Source organism: Biomphalaria glabrata, chromosome 9, assembly GCF_947242115.1.
Source record: "Biomphalaria glabrata chromosome 9, xgBioGlab47.1, whole genome shotgun sequence".
Classification (NCBI taxonomy): Eukaryota; Metazoa; Mollusca; class Gastropoda; family Planorbidae; genus Biomphalaria; species Biomphalaria glabrata.
Genome location: NC_074719.1, coordinates 16,990,655 through 17,007,489, shown reverse-complemented (window position 1 = coordinate 17,007,489; position 16,835 = coordinate 16,990,655). Strand labels below are relative to the sequence as shown.

The following is a 16,835-nucleotide window of genomic DNA, read 5'->3' as shown; positions in this document are numbered from 1 at the left end:
TATTTATTAAAAAATTGACAAAACATAAACTAAATCTAATCTGCTCATAAACTATAAAAATCAACATGCTTTTTAATAATCCTTTTAGATTTATTAAGCAAATGACAATTAGATTAATAGACTTTTTAAAATATATTTGTTTGGAATTGAGACTTTGCTTCCGGTATTGTTCTTTAGAAAGTAATCGTAAATCTAGTAAATCTAGTATCGAGCATTTGGAATAGCTCTGATTATAGATAAATGATTACATCTAAATCTATTATCGATACTATTTTGAACCATAATTATTTTTGTTTACATTCAACAACATGGAACTAGATCTAGTAAATTCAACTGAAGATTCAAACTCAAAAGATCCTTTTTATGCAGATGCCAAAGACTACTGGGCTAAAATAGATCCAACTGTAGATGGGATGCTAGGGGGGTTCGCTAAAATATCCCCAACTGATATAAACGGATCTAAGGCATTCCTTCGACCATTTTTAAAGGTGCCATTTGCCTTCATTCAAAATCATTTCAAAATGTTAATGACTAATGTTATAAATGTTCATTTCAGTCATTTGGTTTGCCGTTTCACGTTTGAGTCGTTTGCTTGTCAAATACTGAAATAGATCCAACTATCAATAATCATGAATAATCTATAGTTATAGTCATTTTCGTCTAACGAACACCCCCTATTTTCTGATTGATATTACTAATATTAGTGAATACCTCAAAATCTTTGTTAAAATGAGCCTTTATTTGGATAGCTATGTCCTATGATGAAACTAGTTACTAGTCTTCTATTGGTTTTGTGTATTAAATACTTTCATTTATTTATAATATAGAAACTAGACACATTTAGTGGAAAAAGTAACACTAATCTGTCTTTAGTTGGTTTAAAAAGAATTTGTATAGCTCCGTAATGGTTAGTCCTAGGAAAAAACTGGAAGCATCTGTAAACTCTGTCGCACTGGCGGATCCAGGGGGGTCCTACCGCCCCCCCCACTCGGCCGACTCCGCCCCCAGGGGGGGGGCGGACGAACTTTAGTATAGGATTCACACAATTTGTATACGAATTTATTACTTATGTTAAAAATATATACTAATTATTTATATTTCAACATATTTTAAGATTATTTCGCCCCCCCCCCTCTAGTATGTTGACCGATTTGGTGGAGTCGGGAGGGGGCGATGGTATCAATTCCGCCCCCCCTACACTTTCGAGTGGGGGGGCGGTCCAATTTATTGGTAGAAATCACAGCCTGCTAACAAATCAATTAAATATCTATATCCCTGTAACTTGTTATTGATAACCGATCTTTATATTATGTCGTTCCCTGTTTGCCGATTGGTGGGGGGGGGGGACGAATACCTCTTCTGCCCTTCCCACCTAAACCCTTTGAGTGGGGGGGGCGGTCCGTTTTTATGGAGAAATCATAGTTTGTGAACAAAATTAGTTGAATTAATATATACATTTTATATTATGTCGCTCCCTTTCTGGTATTTTGGCCGATTCGGTGGGGTGAGGGGGGGGGGGGGCGATTGCATGTACTGCCCTCCATACTCTAGCTCTCTGAGTGCTGGGGGGGGCGGTCCTATTTTTGTGGAGAATCATAGTTTGTGAATAAAATTAGTTAAATATCTATATAATATAAACTACGTATTGATATGTGACCCATTGTAAATATGTCGTACCACACTCTAATCTCAAATTGTATCATTAGTAGCCTAAATTTAAATGAAAAAGGGTTGTACCAGGTGGGAGGGGCGATACATGCAATCGCATTTCACCCATCGGACAAATCAATACTTTTTCTTTTTGTATTATAGTTAAGAAATTACAAAATTAAAAAAATCTGTCACTAATATAATGTATATATAGGCCTACTATAAATTAAATTCTTATATCGAGTCGCCCCACCCATATTCTTTAATGCCAAATGCAATCTTTAGCAGAAATTATTAAAGGAGCGAGGATTAATCGTTTTCACTCTACCGCCATTCCCATTTCCAGACAGAGTTTTTGTAATTTCACATGAAGTTATCATAAGTATTTTAAGAAAGACTTTGCATTGGAAAAGTTAGAATTCAAACGAAATTTTTCAGTATAAGAGTCATGATTGAGATGAGTTCTAGACTCAAATAACGTTTTCATAGTCGCCTTTTCCCAACCTTTACTCAATCTGATATTTTTCTAGCTAAATAAATTTGGGACTATAACTCACAATTTATACTAGAGTTTTCTTGAATACTATTTATCGAATAAGTTTTTTTTCGGCGGCGATCCTCAAAGCAAAAATCTAAATACGTGGGGTATCCTATCTTTTCAAGGAACAAATCGGTTTTATTTGCAATGTATTCAGGGACTATAAATTCATATTAGAATATTTTTCAAGTACATTATTCGAAAGGTCGTTTTTTAATAGTATGAATAATGAGCTTCAGGTCAGGAGAATGCGTTTCTGCAGAAAAGAATGCAAAAAAACGCTTTTGGCGTCGGGGCGAACCGAACTTCATTTATGGGTAATGAGTTGTAGATGTCAGGAGAATGCGTTTCTGCAGTGAAGAATGCAAGAAAACGCTTTTGGCGTCGGGGCTTCGCCCCGAACTTCATTTATGGGTAATGAGTTGTAGATGTCACGAGAATGCGTTTCTGCAGAGAAGAATGCAAGAAAACGCTTATGGGGTCGGGGCTTCGCCCCGAACTCCATTGATGAATAATGAGCTGTACTTGTCAGGAGAATGCGTTTCTGCAGTGAAAAAAGCAAGAAAACGCTTATGGCGTCGGGGCTTCGCCCCGAACTTCACCAGAGAACCTTATAGCGCTGCCCCAGTTGTTTTGTTTTTCGCCGAAGGTTGAGAAATGCTGCTTTTTTTAATCTCATATTTATATATATATATATATATATATATACATATATATATGTGTGTGTGTGTGTGTGTGCGCGCGCGCACTGTATGCACGTTTATGTCTAGGGTTAGGGTTTACTGGGCGTTAGGGTTAGGGTTTGGAAAAAAATCGCCCCCCCCACTCCAAAGTTCTGGATCTGCTAGTGCTCTGTCGTCATCCATTTGTCAATAAAAATATATATATATATTGTTTCGTTATGGTACACATAGTAACAATAAAATATACAAAGTTGAAGAGGGTCAAGTCAATGAGATCCAGAGCTAACATTAATGAACACCATTTCCCACTCTGTACACTAACAAACACTGTCTGTAGACTAACAAACACTTCATGTTATTGTATTTTAAAATAATATTATCTCTTCAATTTTCTTTTTTTAATATCAATTTCTTTTTAAACCAACTTAAGACCGACAGATTAGTGTTACTTTTTCCACTCTTAATTGGTCCCTTCTCTGCTTATAACTGACAACACAACCAGGCCATTTTAGACTCAAGTTTTACCTATATATACTACTGTGCACTGTTGCCTACCTAGGTCTAGTTGACCCAAATAAAAATTGCGCGACCCCGCTTGTCTAGCCCACTCACTCTGCTCAGTGACTGTGACCTAATTTGGTACCTGATCGATCATTAATTGTCTCTCACTGTATGTTTTTTTTTTCTGGTACTGTGCTGATGATACCATGCTTAGTACCTACCTGGTTTATCAATAATTAGATCACCAAGGTGAGACAGAATGAGTAAGAGCGAGAGCAGGGCTGTGCCTATCTCTGTGTTTGTTTGTTTGTTTTCGCATACTTTTTGCTTTAGTGTTAGTAGCCTATCATTTTAGATTGTCTTTACATTTGTAGGAGCATTATAGTGATGTGTGGCAAAATAGTAATAAAATCGTGTACAAAAAAATGTAGATCTAGCGCCGCCTCATAATTCTATAATAACTCAATGTTCATTAAAATAGCGTTAGTTAATGTCATTGTTAGTAATAAACGAATGTTAGTGAACACCCCCTATTTACACAAAGGTTATGACATGTACCCTGGTATGTATTTTAGGGCCTATTTAGAAGAATTTTAGATAGGTCTTGTTTAGCTGGCACCTAAATTTTCTATAAAAAAATCTCCTTCACCCCAAACCTACCCTCCTTCTGTCCTAGAAGAAAAAAATGGTATCATCCTACCAGTGTTCTTTGAACCAGTGTAAAACCTTTGTTTTTCAGAGTAAGCGAAAGTAAATGTGTCTGAACTATATAAAGAATTGGAGTATAAACAAAAACAAAAGACTAGTTTCATCATAGCTTTCAAAATAAAGGCTCATTTTAACATATTAGACTATAGATCTACTAGATACTAGATCTATTGATTATTCAACTAGATCTAGTTCAAATACATATTATATATATAATATATATATATATATATATATTAATTTTTTAGCATCAAAATTATGGTATAAAAAAAAATCAAATCCAGAAAGAGCAAATGCTCTAGAATCCAACTATAAAAATGCTCATACCATTCATAAAAAATAAAATCTTGAGATAAAAAAAAAAAAAAAAAATTCACAACAGTCTATTCTCATAGTATGGGCATTATTATACATTTTTTATAGCTAACTCTTGCTATGGCAAGCTTTAGTCACCTTAAAAATGGAATTAACACTGCATGAACACCTTTAAGATATAAAGGTTTTTCTAAAATAAAAATATCATTTTTGCCAACCCCAGTCGAAGGCAGAAAATTTACCATTTTATTTTATTCTTTATAACTTAGTACAAAACTTTCAATTTTATATTTTACAGATTGCCGGAGGTTCAGTAACACCAAAATTTGCATTAGACTGTGGTGCTGGTATAGGCAGGGTAACCAAAAGACTCCTGCTTCCCATCTTTGAAAATGTAGATATGGTGGAGCAAGATAGACACTTTTGTGACAATGCAAAGGAGTTCATCGGACCTGAGGCCAGCCGTGTTGAAAACATTTTCTGCATGGGTCTACAGGATTTCACACCAACAGAAAATAAATACAACCTGATTTGGAGTCAGTGGGTGCTTGGCCACCTTGAAGATAACCACCTTATTCACTTCTTTCAGAGATGTCAGAAAGGTTTAGCAGATGGGGGTATCATTATAGCCAAGGAAAATGTTTTAGAAGAAGGACAAAAAACATTTGATGACAATGACAGCAGTTACACCAGGACAAGAAAAGAGTTGAAAGATTGCATAAAAAAGGCAGGACTTACTATCATTGCTGAAGAGAAGCAGAGAGATTTTCCTAAAGATTTATACCCTGTTTATATGTTTGCATTAAAATAGTTAAAACATAGTCTTGTTTTCAATGCAAATTTTAAGTATTTGCTTTACATTGTTTTCTTTTCTAGATCCTTTTTTTTTATTCTCCATTTTTTTTTCTTTCATTTATTTAAATTTCTAGTTTATAATCTTGTAAGCTTAGTAAAGGGTTATTTTTTTAAGTTTTGTGTCTGTTCAAATACATAGTTACATGAGGTTCTCATCTTTTATCAAATGATTTGCTCCATCTTTTAATTTGTAAATCCTTAAGTACCGGTATTTAAATATGTTGACTTCCTCCAATATTTGAGCATCAAGATTTATTTAGGATGGCTGCCTGCTCGTGAGATAGGACTGTCATCACAATGGTCCATAGTTTGAATCCTCTTGCTGCTTCTCTCCCTTGCCATTAAGCAGTTGTTTAGGACTTGTAATCATTTTTATTTCTGAAGAAACATCTATTAGCAAACATACAGCATTTAATCTTAACATGCTTGCATACATTTTATTCTTCTCTATGCCTAGTTCTATTACAACAACTTTAGCTGCATCTTCAGTCTGAAAGTTAAGGGAGATTTTTTTTTTTTAAATGAATTTTCTCTCAGGATAACAGAACAAAATAATAAAGATAAAAGAATAATATGAAAATAATCAGCCAGTACCCTGGTACAAGTATTTAATCTTTAAACATTGTCAGTCTAAGAATCTATTTTCTAAACAGATTTTTATTTATTACAGGACAAAATTAACATTTCAGTTATAATTTGTAGTAAAAAGGTTTAAAACTAAATGGTGAGTCATTCAGATTTTATGCATGGTAACATTTGACAAAAAGAAATATCCATTATTTGTATGTTTCACTATTATTTCTTTGTTGTTTTTTTTTTATTATGACCACATAACAGCTACCATCTCTTGAGCTTTTTCATGAAAGATGCTTTTCCAAAACACTCTCGATTCTTAAGGACAACCTGCACCCATTAAAGCACTGTTACATAAGATCTGAACGAAGTGGTCGTCTCCTTTCCATTAGGACTAAAACAGAAAGATTTAAAAACTCCTTTATCCCACTTTCGGTCAGATTGTTACAAGATCATCTGTCGTCATCGAGAAGTACATACAAGTCTAACTCATAAAGCGCTGGTTGTGTATGTGTTTCGTGTGTGAATGTTGTTCGAATTTATCATCTATACTGTTATTGTACAGTAGTTACGTTGATGTCATTTGTAGTCAAACTGAATTTCCATTTGATTGGATCAATAAAATTATCGTATCTATCTTATCTTAAAAATGCAAATGCTAATAAACAGTTTTATACTTTAAAGAGTTTAATTAGTCTTGTAAAAAATAAATTCCGTATAAATGCGATAATGAGAAAGTTGACAGTGACCCACAAATGGTAAAAAAAAAAAGTTGAATAGAAGTACAAGTGACAGAGATTTGATTTTCACCAAACTGAATGCAGTTTACAAAATAAGATTTAAGTCCTTTAATACTACGGCTTTATTAGAATGAACGTAGGTATCACCTACAAAGGCCACACCACAAATGAGGATACCCGAAACAGGATCACAATGGAAGAATGGATGGGCCTGTCCTTCAAAGACTCTAGTTGTGGAGCAATTAATCTAGTATTAACACAATGATAAATGCCTTTTCCCGAACATGATCAGGAGTTGGTATTGTTACACGTTGAAGAAAATAAAGATGTAGACTATGGACATAATAGAAAGATAATAAAGACAAAAAAACGTCCACTGATTGGTAGGCTGCCAACTGACTACGTCAATGTTTTCATTGCATTGTGGTGGAAGTTTCTTGACATTGACCCGTCCGAGTGGCGAGTCACCAACTTGGCGAATTAAAAGCTATTGTCATTTTGACACGCCGCATGCCTCTGAAGAAACAAACAACCAAGTTACGGACCGCACCCATAAGAAAAACAAACTGGTCCAACATGGTCATCGTGATATGATAGTGATATCAGAGCGTGTTAATGATTTCAATGGGCAATTTACTGAATACAGTATTATTTATATAAGCTATGTACTTTAACAACTTGGAATAGGTTAACTTATTAACTAATTACTTACAAAGATTGCATTTTCATTTGGTTGTAGCCAACTTTTATTAATTAGTAAAAAAAAAAAAGTAAAAGCAGTAAAAACAAATGACTAACAAAAAAAAAAAAGTCTTTCATCTAGTAGTATTTTTGCTGTGCTGTCTCGTAACAATAATATTGCTACACCTAGTTTGATGTAGCTTCAATATTTCAGTTTGATGTAGCTTCAATCTTAAACAGTTTTTCCTACTTCATTAGAGGAATAAGAAAACGTCGGCTATTGAATTTTCGAGACGCTGATTGCTTTGATGATTCCTCAAGGGTTGACAATGGATTTTTGGATCGACGTCCTACGTGTTGAAACAGTCGCAATGGTTATCTGTGTGAAGGAGAGATTACAAATGGCTTTTAGATCCTACGATCGAATAGGAGTGGAAAAGGGTTGGGACTGCATATTGTAAAGCTTGTCGACAAAACTATCCCCAAACGAGTTACTTTTTTTTTTCTGTCTTGACTTTAACTTTATATTCGCTCCCACCCCCTTTCATTGTATCACGATTTCTAATGAGATTAACTCCCCCCCCTCATTGCTTCATTAGCATCTTGTCATTTGTTTGTGTCACTTATTAGTTTTAACACACATACACTCGTAAATAGACATCAAATAAATCTTTCTACCACCGAGTAGAAGGGAACTGTGGAAAAAAATCAATTTTCCGCCCCTATTTTTTTCTCTCCTCAAGAAAATATGGCTTTCCGAAGACGGGGCCTATAGGCCTACAAGGTGGTCCGCGATAGAGTAGCTCTACTTAAATAGCCACCAATACATAAACATCTTATACATTACAGACGTTACTACAACTCCCTCACCATTGCAAACCACAAGCAAAACAAAATGAGAGGTCTTACTTAGATGATGAAATGACGTTTCTTAATACATTTTTATTTGTTAAACATTAGTAATACATGTTTTTACTTGATTACAACTCAAAAATATGTCTTTGTAACAGCATATAGGCCTAACAGATTGTTTGTTCGTGTATGCTTTTGCCACCACAATGTCATCACTTCCCAGCTGAGGCTAGCTCCTCGCTTTGAGAAACGCTGCAAAAGAATCTAGCAGATCTCTTATCCTTATGAGGCGAGAGAATTCATATATTTCAATTGCGAAGAATGTATACAGTTTGTGTAAATAATGACTAAATCATGTAGGCTAGATAGTATCAATGAATATGATTTACGTCTCCCTATATTTACCGATCACCAATCAACACCAAATGTGTACAGGAGTAGCCTTTCCTTAATATTAATGTTTAGGTAGGCCAGATTATTTCACTATACTTGGGTTACACAATTATTTCTATTTAGCAGGAAAAAGAAACTGTAAACAATGTCAATCTTCTATAACTGACATATAAGAGAGCATCGGGTAGCAGGTGACTTTAGAACGAGTCGGCTGGAGGCCACTTTCAAAGGCCGCGGGATAGGCCTACACATTTGATACTAAAAGAAAATCCGCTTCCGAGGACAGACATAGACGGCCACTGGAGGAATGGGTGTCAAAATTGGCCCTTCTTTTTCAATACGCGTACTATCCGGCCCCAAAATAGTATGCCTTATGATGGGCATCCAATTATATCTGTCCCCAAAATCATTGTCATGGAACATTTGGAACATTGTTGCATGGTCTCTATATAGATTCATCAGAATATATTCACTTTATATACACAACCTTAAGTTTCTTTTTACGGTTTAGTGTGTATAAGGAATTGATGTCTACAAGAAGCGCTATATACGGCTGTAGGATATTGACGACAATGCTTTAGATTAGTATTAGCCTTTAAAGTGTATAAGATGTTTTGTTTTATTTAATCACGACGCTCTGAGTGTTGCTTTTAAAGAGAATATTATAAGATCTTAAAACAATTTACTGCGGCCCTTTCGGTGGCCCTATCTGCCCAATGGGGTACCGGCCCAACTGGCATTGGCCCGAATGCCAATATAGCCAGTCTACCCCTGTAGAAAAGAAAATCTAAATAGACCAACGGCGGACAATTGTTGTACCTGCGTTGAATGTGACAAGTAGGCCTATGTAGGTCGCAGCTGGGGCTGCGTAGCCAGGGAAATACTGCATTCCTCATTAATCTTTTGACTCGAAGACAAGGCCTATTATTATTTTAGAATGTAAAAGTAAACTGTTAGTCTAGTGTGAGTAGAACAAATAACAATAACATTAGGTTCTATACGGGCCTACGGGTCTAATATGTCATTTAAATGCAGAAGTTGTTTTTTCTTGTTTCCTATTCTTAAACTTTTTCTCAAACTGAAATATTTAATGTTTTTTTTTATATTAATAAAAAAAATACCTCACATTAGTTATTAAATAGGTTGATTTGATAATTACAAAGTTGTCAATTGATGAAAAACTATAAATAGCTCTCTTTTCGGTATATCCGGTGTACATTGCAGAATAAAGTCGGTGGTGATAAGTTATCCCTTTTTAAAGGTATATCATTTGTCTGCACTTTTTAGTACTGTAGAATCACATTCTCTAAACTCTCCTGTTTGTAGCTTTTGTTTTTTAAAAAAAGTTGGCAACATTGAAATGTAACATAGCGTCATTGATTTTGCTACATATATCGTTAAAAACCCAAATGTTTGTTTTATATAGCAGTATAGTTGTACATTTATTGGTTATGAATGAAAAAAAATTACTTCCGTTTAAAACCGAAATTGATTAGCCTCTCTCACTATAGTCATCATTCAATATTTAAGTTAATAAAATAGCTTCTTCGCCCCCAATTTTGACCGGCGACTTTGAGGTAGAAAAAACAAGCAAAATTGAGGCCCTCCTTCTCCGTCGTCCGGCATAGATTTACTGATAATGCTAGTGTCTTTTAGTTCTCAATCGATTCCATTAGTGAGAAATGATGCATCATCTAACAAGTATCTAACAAGTAGGATACAAAATATAGTTCAGCAGCTCACGATTTGCTGATATGCCTTATCAATTAGGCTACACTGTAAGCTTAGTTTTTATAGTTTTCTTTTGTTATATCTGTCCTCCTGTCGCCATGTAGACTCTACTTTGAAAATATGCATTTCTCAAGTTTCAATAATCTTTATTGTTACATTTAATTGAGTCGATGTAATAATATATATTTTTTTACATTCTGGTTTTCTAGTTATCACAAAGATGAGTGTTGTTTTTGTTGTTGTAGCCTATATCATTAAATTGATTTAGTTTAAATCTCTCTATAATTTTCCCCACCCGTGTTTGTAACAAGAATGCTTCTGTCTATCGAGAGATGACTTGAACTAATGTTATTACAAGCGTGCTTATTTTTTTTCCTAAGCAGCTACCAATGGTTTCGTTTTGTTAACGTAGACATCGCGTTATGCCAAAAGTGACATTTATGTTTAATACATTTTGTGTAGCCTAAATATTTGATTACTTTAGACATTAGTCCACCCAGATCTAATGGGTATCTGACATTGGTTAGGGAAGGTAAAGGTGGTTGGTCGTTGTGCTGGCAACATGACACCCTTGTTAACCGTAGGTCATAGAAAAAAATTAATTTTACATCGCCTGCCTTGAAGATGGCAAGGGGTACTTTACTATAGCCTACAATATTAAGATATCTGCTATTGTTATTGATTATATTCACAAATTCGAAACCAAATCGAAAACAACATTAGACCCTAAATGATGATATTTGAGTTTTATTTACATGTGCCCATGTGCGTAGACATTCTATATAGGCCTATGTTATTTAGCAGAGCAGTGTGTTTTTTTTTCATGGGAACAAAAAGTTTGTTTATGTGTATAAATATATTTAAATTATGTCTTTATACTTCTAAAAGAACATTTTTCAAATTGTACCATGGAAACTTTTGTGTGTGGAAGCAATGAATCTGTTTATATATATATATTTTTTTTTTTGTATTTTCAACTACTCAGGTTATTTTATTTGTTTATAATAAGATTTAATTATCAAATAATAGTATATTTTTTTCATTGAAAAATGAAGCGATTATTGAGATGAAAGAGGAGTGCTCTTTATGGTATAGCAAGTGTACATAATTTGTTTTTGTTCTTTATAGAGATTTGATCTAGTGCAGAAACAAATAAAGATTTAATAGGTAGATTTTGTGGTGTATCTTTTGTTTCGGAATAAATGAAGTGTTGACAAAAGTAGGTTGAATTTAAAAAAAAAACTTTATAGCTCTAAGAATCAACTTTTCTTAGCTATTCCGATTGTAGTTCTGTGTGTTGATTTTTTTTTAACTATAATTTTTATATATAGTTGGCAACATTTATATTGATTGAGTGAGAGTCATTTACATTGTTTAGTTTAACGTGGAAAAAAAAGCTCGATTTATCAATGTTAGTGTCCATAAATCAAATCCTTTTTCTTTTATAATTTTTATGTAAGAACAAATATATATTTTAAAAATGTTAACTCAAGCTAACAGGGCCTATTCTTTTTTAAATATGATTTATTCTGAAATAAGCCTATTTGTTTTAATAATGCATTTATTTATCTTTAATCATACATGTATGTCATTAAAACATGGAGACATATTTTGCTTGAACACCGTGAGTTCAAAACGTGTTTACAAGACTGTAGTCTCAAGACAATTCTAATAGACAATGTCTTTACTAATATATTCACATTCACTACAATGAACGCCCACTTGTGCCGAATAGTGATGCATGGGCCGCTTCTACAAGATACCGTAAAAACGTCTTCCATTCAGTGGTTCAGCTTTGCTATGCCCTTCTAGTAGCCTTTCTTACATTCAATGGTACAACTTTGCAATGTCTTCATATTAGTCTCCCAGATAACGATAAGTTGTCATGCATTCAATGGTACAGATTAGCGATGCTTTTCTTGTCTGAATATCACGATAAATTGGTGCCAAATAGTGATGCAGGGGAAGCATGTAGAACTCAAGACCTTTATCTCACTTAGCCCCTGATGATACTGATAAATTGTCTTCCTTACAATGGTTCAACTTAGCAATGTCTATCTATAAATCTCTAAACAGCTTATAAGTTGTCTTCAGTTCAATTTTTCAACTATCTTTGTTGAACTATACTGGAATTTACACCAGATCTTCACACTAACACACTAGAAAATTGTCATGACTGACTAGGACTTGATCCGGGACTGATCTCTTGTTGTGCCTCTCAGTCCTAATGTGACACCATGTAGAGCCAGACTACACAAGCTCTGGTGTAGGCGTTGCGGCGCTTTGACTTCCCTTACATAAGAAGCACTATTATCTAGATTTGAAGGCCCAAATGAAGTGGAATCTTTCAACTGTAGACCTTTTCATTTCTCCCTGTTAATTGGCTGCCATGTTGTTATCAAGCCAATCTCTTAAATAGGAATCAGTGTGATGGCTGTCTAGTTGAAGTATTTCTGGCCTAAATTCTGTGGGGAAAAAAATAATAAATTGATAAAATGTGAAAACATCATCATCATGACTGTATTTACATTGTGTATTTTAAATAAATTAAATAAAGGATTGAGACTAGTTGAGTTGTTAGTTGTTGTTTTTAAATAAATAATAGAAACACGTGTCAATAGGACAAAAAAACTAGCTAGCAGCTATTAGCAAGTGATTAGACTGTAAAAGGGAGCTGTTAAGAAAGAAGAAAAGTACCCCTTTTCTGACCTTGCGTTCTATAGGGCAGATGATTTATAGAGTTCATCTGCTTCTGTGACCCACGAATAACGAGGGTCTCATGAGGCCAGTACAACGACCAACCGCCTATACTTTTCCCCGACTTATGTCAGATACCCATTAGAGCTTGTTGGATTTAGAAGAGCCTACATGTCCGAAATAAAAAATCACAGTCTTCATCAGGATTCGAACCCGGTAAACAAGCTCTTTAGCGCTCAGCCACAGCGCCAAAGCAGCTATTAAAAACACTTTGAATTGTATGGAACTATGTTATGTTTTCAAACTAAAATAACTGACACTAAAGAAAGAGAGAGACGCTTACCTCTTTCAACTAAGACAGCTGGAGAGAAGTCAAACATTTCAAATGGGTCTTCTACTTCCGTTAAAAAGCTTGTGTCATTATCTTCTGTATGGCGCTCCATACCTTCAGACTCTTCGGGCAGCATTTCTTCTGTCAAAAAGTCTTCATCAGATGTGTCAGCAAGGAATGTTTCCTCTTGCGATGAATCTACTGATGCTGCCATATGAAGGCTCACTAGCTCCATTGAGTTAAACTCAAAGAAGTCTTGGTCAACATCTAGCAACTCAGAATCGGATGACAACATGTAACTTTGCTCTGAGGCGTCTTGGTCAACATCTAGCAACTCAGTATCAGATGAGAACATGTAACTTTGCTCTGAGGCATCTTGGTCAAAATCTAGCAACTCAGTATCAGATGACAACATGTAGCTTTGCTCTGAGAAGTCTGGGTCAACATCTAGCAACTCAGTATCAGATGCGAATATAAAGCTCCTGAGCTCCGACAAGTCAAGATCGGCATCTGACGAGTCAGTTCCGGAGAAGAAAATTACGCTGATATTGCTGCCACAATTGCTGTCATCAGCACTGAGGGATATGTTAAGTGTTTCATCTTCTAAGTCGACGCTGCCATAACTGCTTTCTTGGTCAGCTGAAAGGTAACTGACGCCTCCTGAGATATAGCTCACACAAGACACATCTAAAGATATGTCTGATATAGTCCTCTCGTCGTCCTGGATCTAAAAAAACAAAAATGTGTATATTAGTAACAATAATATAATAAAGGCCGAATTTTTAAATCAATAAATCTCTAATCTCCATCTAATGGGTGTATTCTCATAATTACTTCTAAAGGACAAGATAAGGCAATGTAATAGAGTCTAGCTTTTACTGAATTTAATTTTGTTTTTCTATCAGTATTCAGTTCTGTATAATGTGAATTGTTATGATTCACTATGCCAGACAAAATGTACTGTATTCATTGTGTATAGGTGTGTGTTGTGTTCTTCACAAAATTTTTCTTGCTTGTTATATGTTTAGAAACTTATAGATAAATTTCATTAGAATATTCTTTAGAAAATCGCTACAGTACTGCATTTCACTGAAGAAGCTACGTACTTTCATTAGAAAGTTTAGAAAGGGAGATTACTTACTTCAACTTCATACAAGTGGTCTTCAGTCTCATCAAATACCTCGTATTCATTAGTGAAGTTTTCTGGGGAAAAAAACATAAAACGTTGGTTCCTTTTCAGAAAATAAGACATTTTTTTTTATACCAAAGAAAAATGTATTGTACATATTATTATCACAAGTTAACATGCTTGCATTGCAACGTGTTCAATATTGCCCCATTATTTCACTATAACAATCATCTATCCTATTAGGCTAGTTTTTTCTCCATTGTATTTCGCGGAACCCTAGTGTTCCGAGGTCTCAATAGGTGTTCCACAAAGTGCTGGAAAAAATAACTAGTAGACCACCACTCGGATTAATATCTCTAAAAAAAAAATAAGCAAAGTGTTCCGCTAAATACTTAGAATCTGCGAAGTGTTCCGTTAAGGAAAAAGCTTGGGAAACACTGCTATAGAGTGCTAGCATGTTAAGATAAAAAGTTAAACAGATCTACAGAATAAACTTTTTGAAGACATTAATTCTTTTGTCGTCTAATTTCAAAATCTATCACAACCTTTTTATTTTCATTTTCCCAATTTTTTTTTTAAAGTTCCATTATATCGCTAACACATTTCTTCATATCTCGTTTTTTCTTTATTATTGAATTCAATTGCTTACATAACGTTAAGATCAAGGTATGAATAAAGAACAAATTAATGAGATTAACATTAGCGAGAAAGTCCCCAGAACAACCAAAACATTCCCGTCATGCAAGTCAAATGTTGGAGGTTACATATTAACATATATATCATAGACTGCGGATTCGTTTAACAGACATGTGCGAACAATAGCAGCCAGATAAGTACAACTATTTGAAGCCAAATTTAAATACATTGTTTAAGCTTAATTTTCTTAACGACAGTTCAATAATTACATAAATCCTAAATATTTCTTTCATCTTTAAAGAACAAGAGAAAAGAAAAGACACCTTCAGGAATTGTGGTTTGTGTTTAATCGTATAAATAAAAACTTCGGAGAATCAAAGTACTAAAATGCAAAATGTTTTAACCAGCTTTCTTTTGAAATAAATAAATAGGTATTAGGGGAAAATAATTGAGATTAATGAGGGAATTGGTTTTATTTTAATCAGAAATTTGATTTGAACCTGTATGTGAGAAATTGACACAATATATTTTTTAAATTTTAATTACATTTTATAAGTGATGAGATCGCTTCTGTTTTGTTTGTTGGAGAATAATAAAAAGTGTTTTTTTTTTCAGAAGTTTAAAATTAATTACAATGCCTTAAATGCGTTAGCATCAAAATATATTTTTCAATGTTAAAGGAGTTACATAAATAGAACGCCTAGCAAAGCAAAACATCTTTAAAATTAAGACATGACCTCTCTTTTAAAATTGATGAATTCAAAAAGAAAGACTCCATTCCTAGTAAATAATGCTTTAATTAAACATCAAAGCTTAATCTTTTTTAAAATTCGTACTCACTAAATGTACCCTTTTTTTGTTTGAAAGTATTTGAAATAGTTAAAAAGATAAGCTCTGGCAAAACAGTCTCTTAATTTAAGAAAAAAAATTACAAGCTTACCCATTTTCTTCTTAGAAAAAAAATCACAAAGTTGTTCAATAACCAAGAAATGCGCTAACACAAAATTTCAATCTGAAGGAGTAGAATTTTGTCAGAGCTTAAAATCGCAGTTGACAAGATATTTAAGCGCAGGACAGAAGTTTATATAGGTCTTAAACGATGTATAGAAACTAAACATGTCCAGTGATTGACAGGCACTTGACCAGTAGGCAGCCAACTTTTTCTTGATTACGTCATTGTTTTTATTGTAATGTAGTGAATGTTGTTTTTTTTACTTGTCCGAGTGGCGAGTCACCAACTTTGCGGATTAAAAGCTATTGTCAGTTTGACACGCTGAATGCCTTTGATGATGGCAAACAGCCAAGTTACGGACCGCATCCATAAGAAAAACAAACTGGGTTTAGTCGAATATGGTCATCGTGATATGATAGTGATTTCAGAGCGTGGCATTTCAATGGACAAAGAAATCATGGCTGTACCTCCTTCGTCCCTCCACCTCCCAGATGCTGAAGCCCCAAAACTACTTCATGTACTTTCACTAGCGGATCCAGAACTTTGGAGTGGGGGGGGCGATTTTTTTCCAAACCCTAACCCTAACGCCCAGTAAACCCTAACCCTACGCATAAACGTGCATACAGCGCGCGCGCGCACGCACACACACACACACGCACGCACAAACACACACACACACATATATATATATATATATATATATATATATATATATATATATATATATATATATATATATATATATATAAATATGAGAATAAAAAAAGCAGCATTTCTCAACCTTCGGCGAAAAACAAAACAACTGGGGCAGCGCTATAAGGTTCTCTGGTAAAGTTCGGGGCGAAGCCCCGACGCCAAAAGCGTTTTCTT

General features: G+C 34.4%; 2 protein-coding genes across 2 annotated transcripts; one reads left to right on the top strand and one right to left on the bottom strand.

Moving 5' to 3' along the window:
* The first annotated feature begins 259 nt into the window (after window positions 1–259).
* On the top strand, window positions 260–6,506 carry LOC106076885 (N-terminal Xaa-Pro-Lys N-methyltransferase 1-A-like). Its single transcript, XM_056040485.1, has 2 exons — window positions 260–488; window positions 4,694–6,506. Exons 1-2 carry the CDS (start codon window positions 309–311, stop codon window positions 5,204–5,206), a joined length of 693 nt encoding a protein of 230 aa, XP_055896460.1. The 5' UTR covers window positions 260–308; the 3' UTR covers window positions 5,207–6,506.
* Window positions 6,507–12,240: 5,734 nt separating this feature from the next.
* LOC129928028 (uncharacterized) lies at window positions 12,241–16,048 on the bottom strand. The gene is made up of 4 exons (XM_056039918.1): window positions 15,954–16,048; window positions 14,390–14,451; window positions 13,261–13,975; window positions 12,241–12,685 (listed from the first exon to the last, which is right to left on the bottom strand). The coding sequence occupies exons 1-4, from the start codon at window positions 15,955–15,957 to the stop codon at window positions 12,597–12,599; spliced, it is 870 nt and encodes a 289-aa protein (XP_055895893.1). The 5' UTR covers window positions 15,958–16,048; the 3' UTR covers window positions 12,241–12,596.
* Window positions 16,049–16,835: the final 787 nt, after the last annotated feature.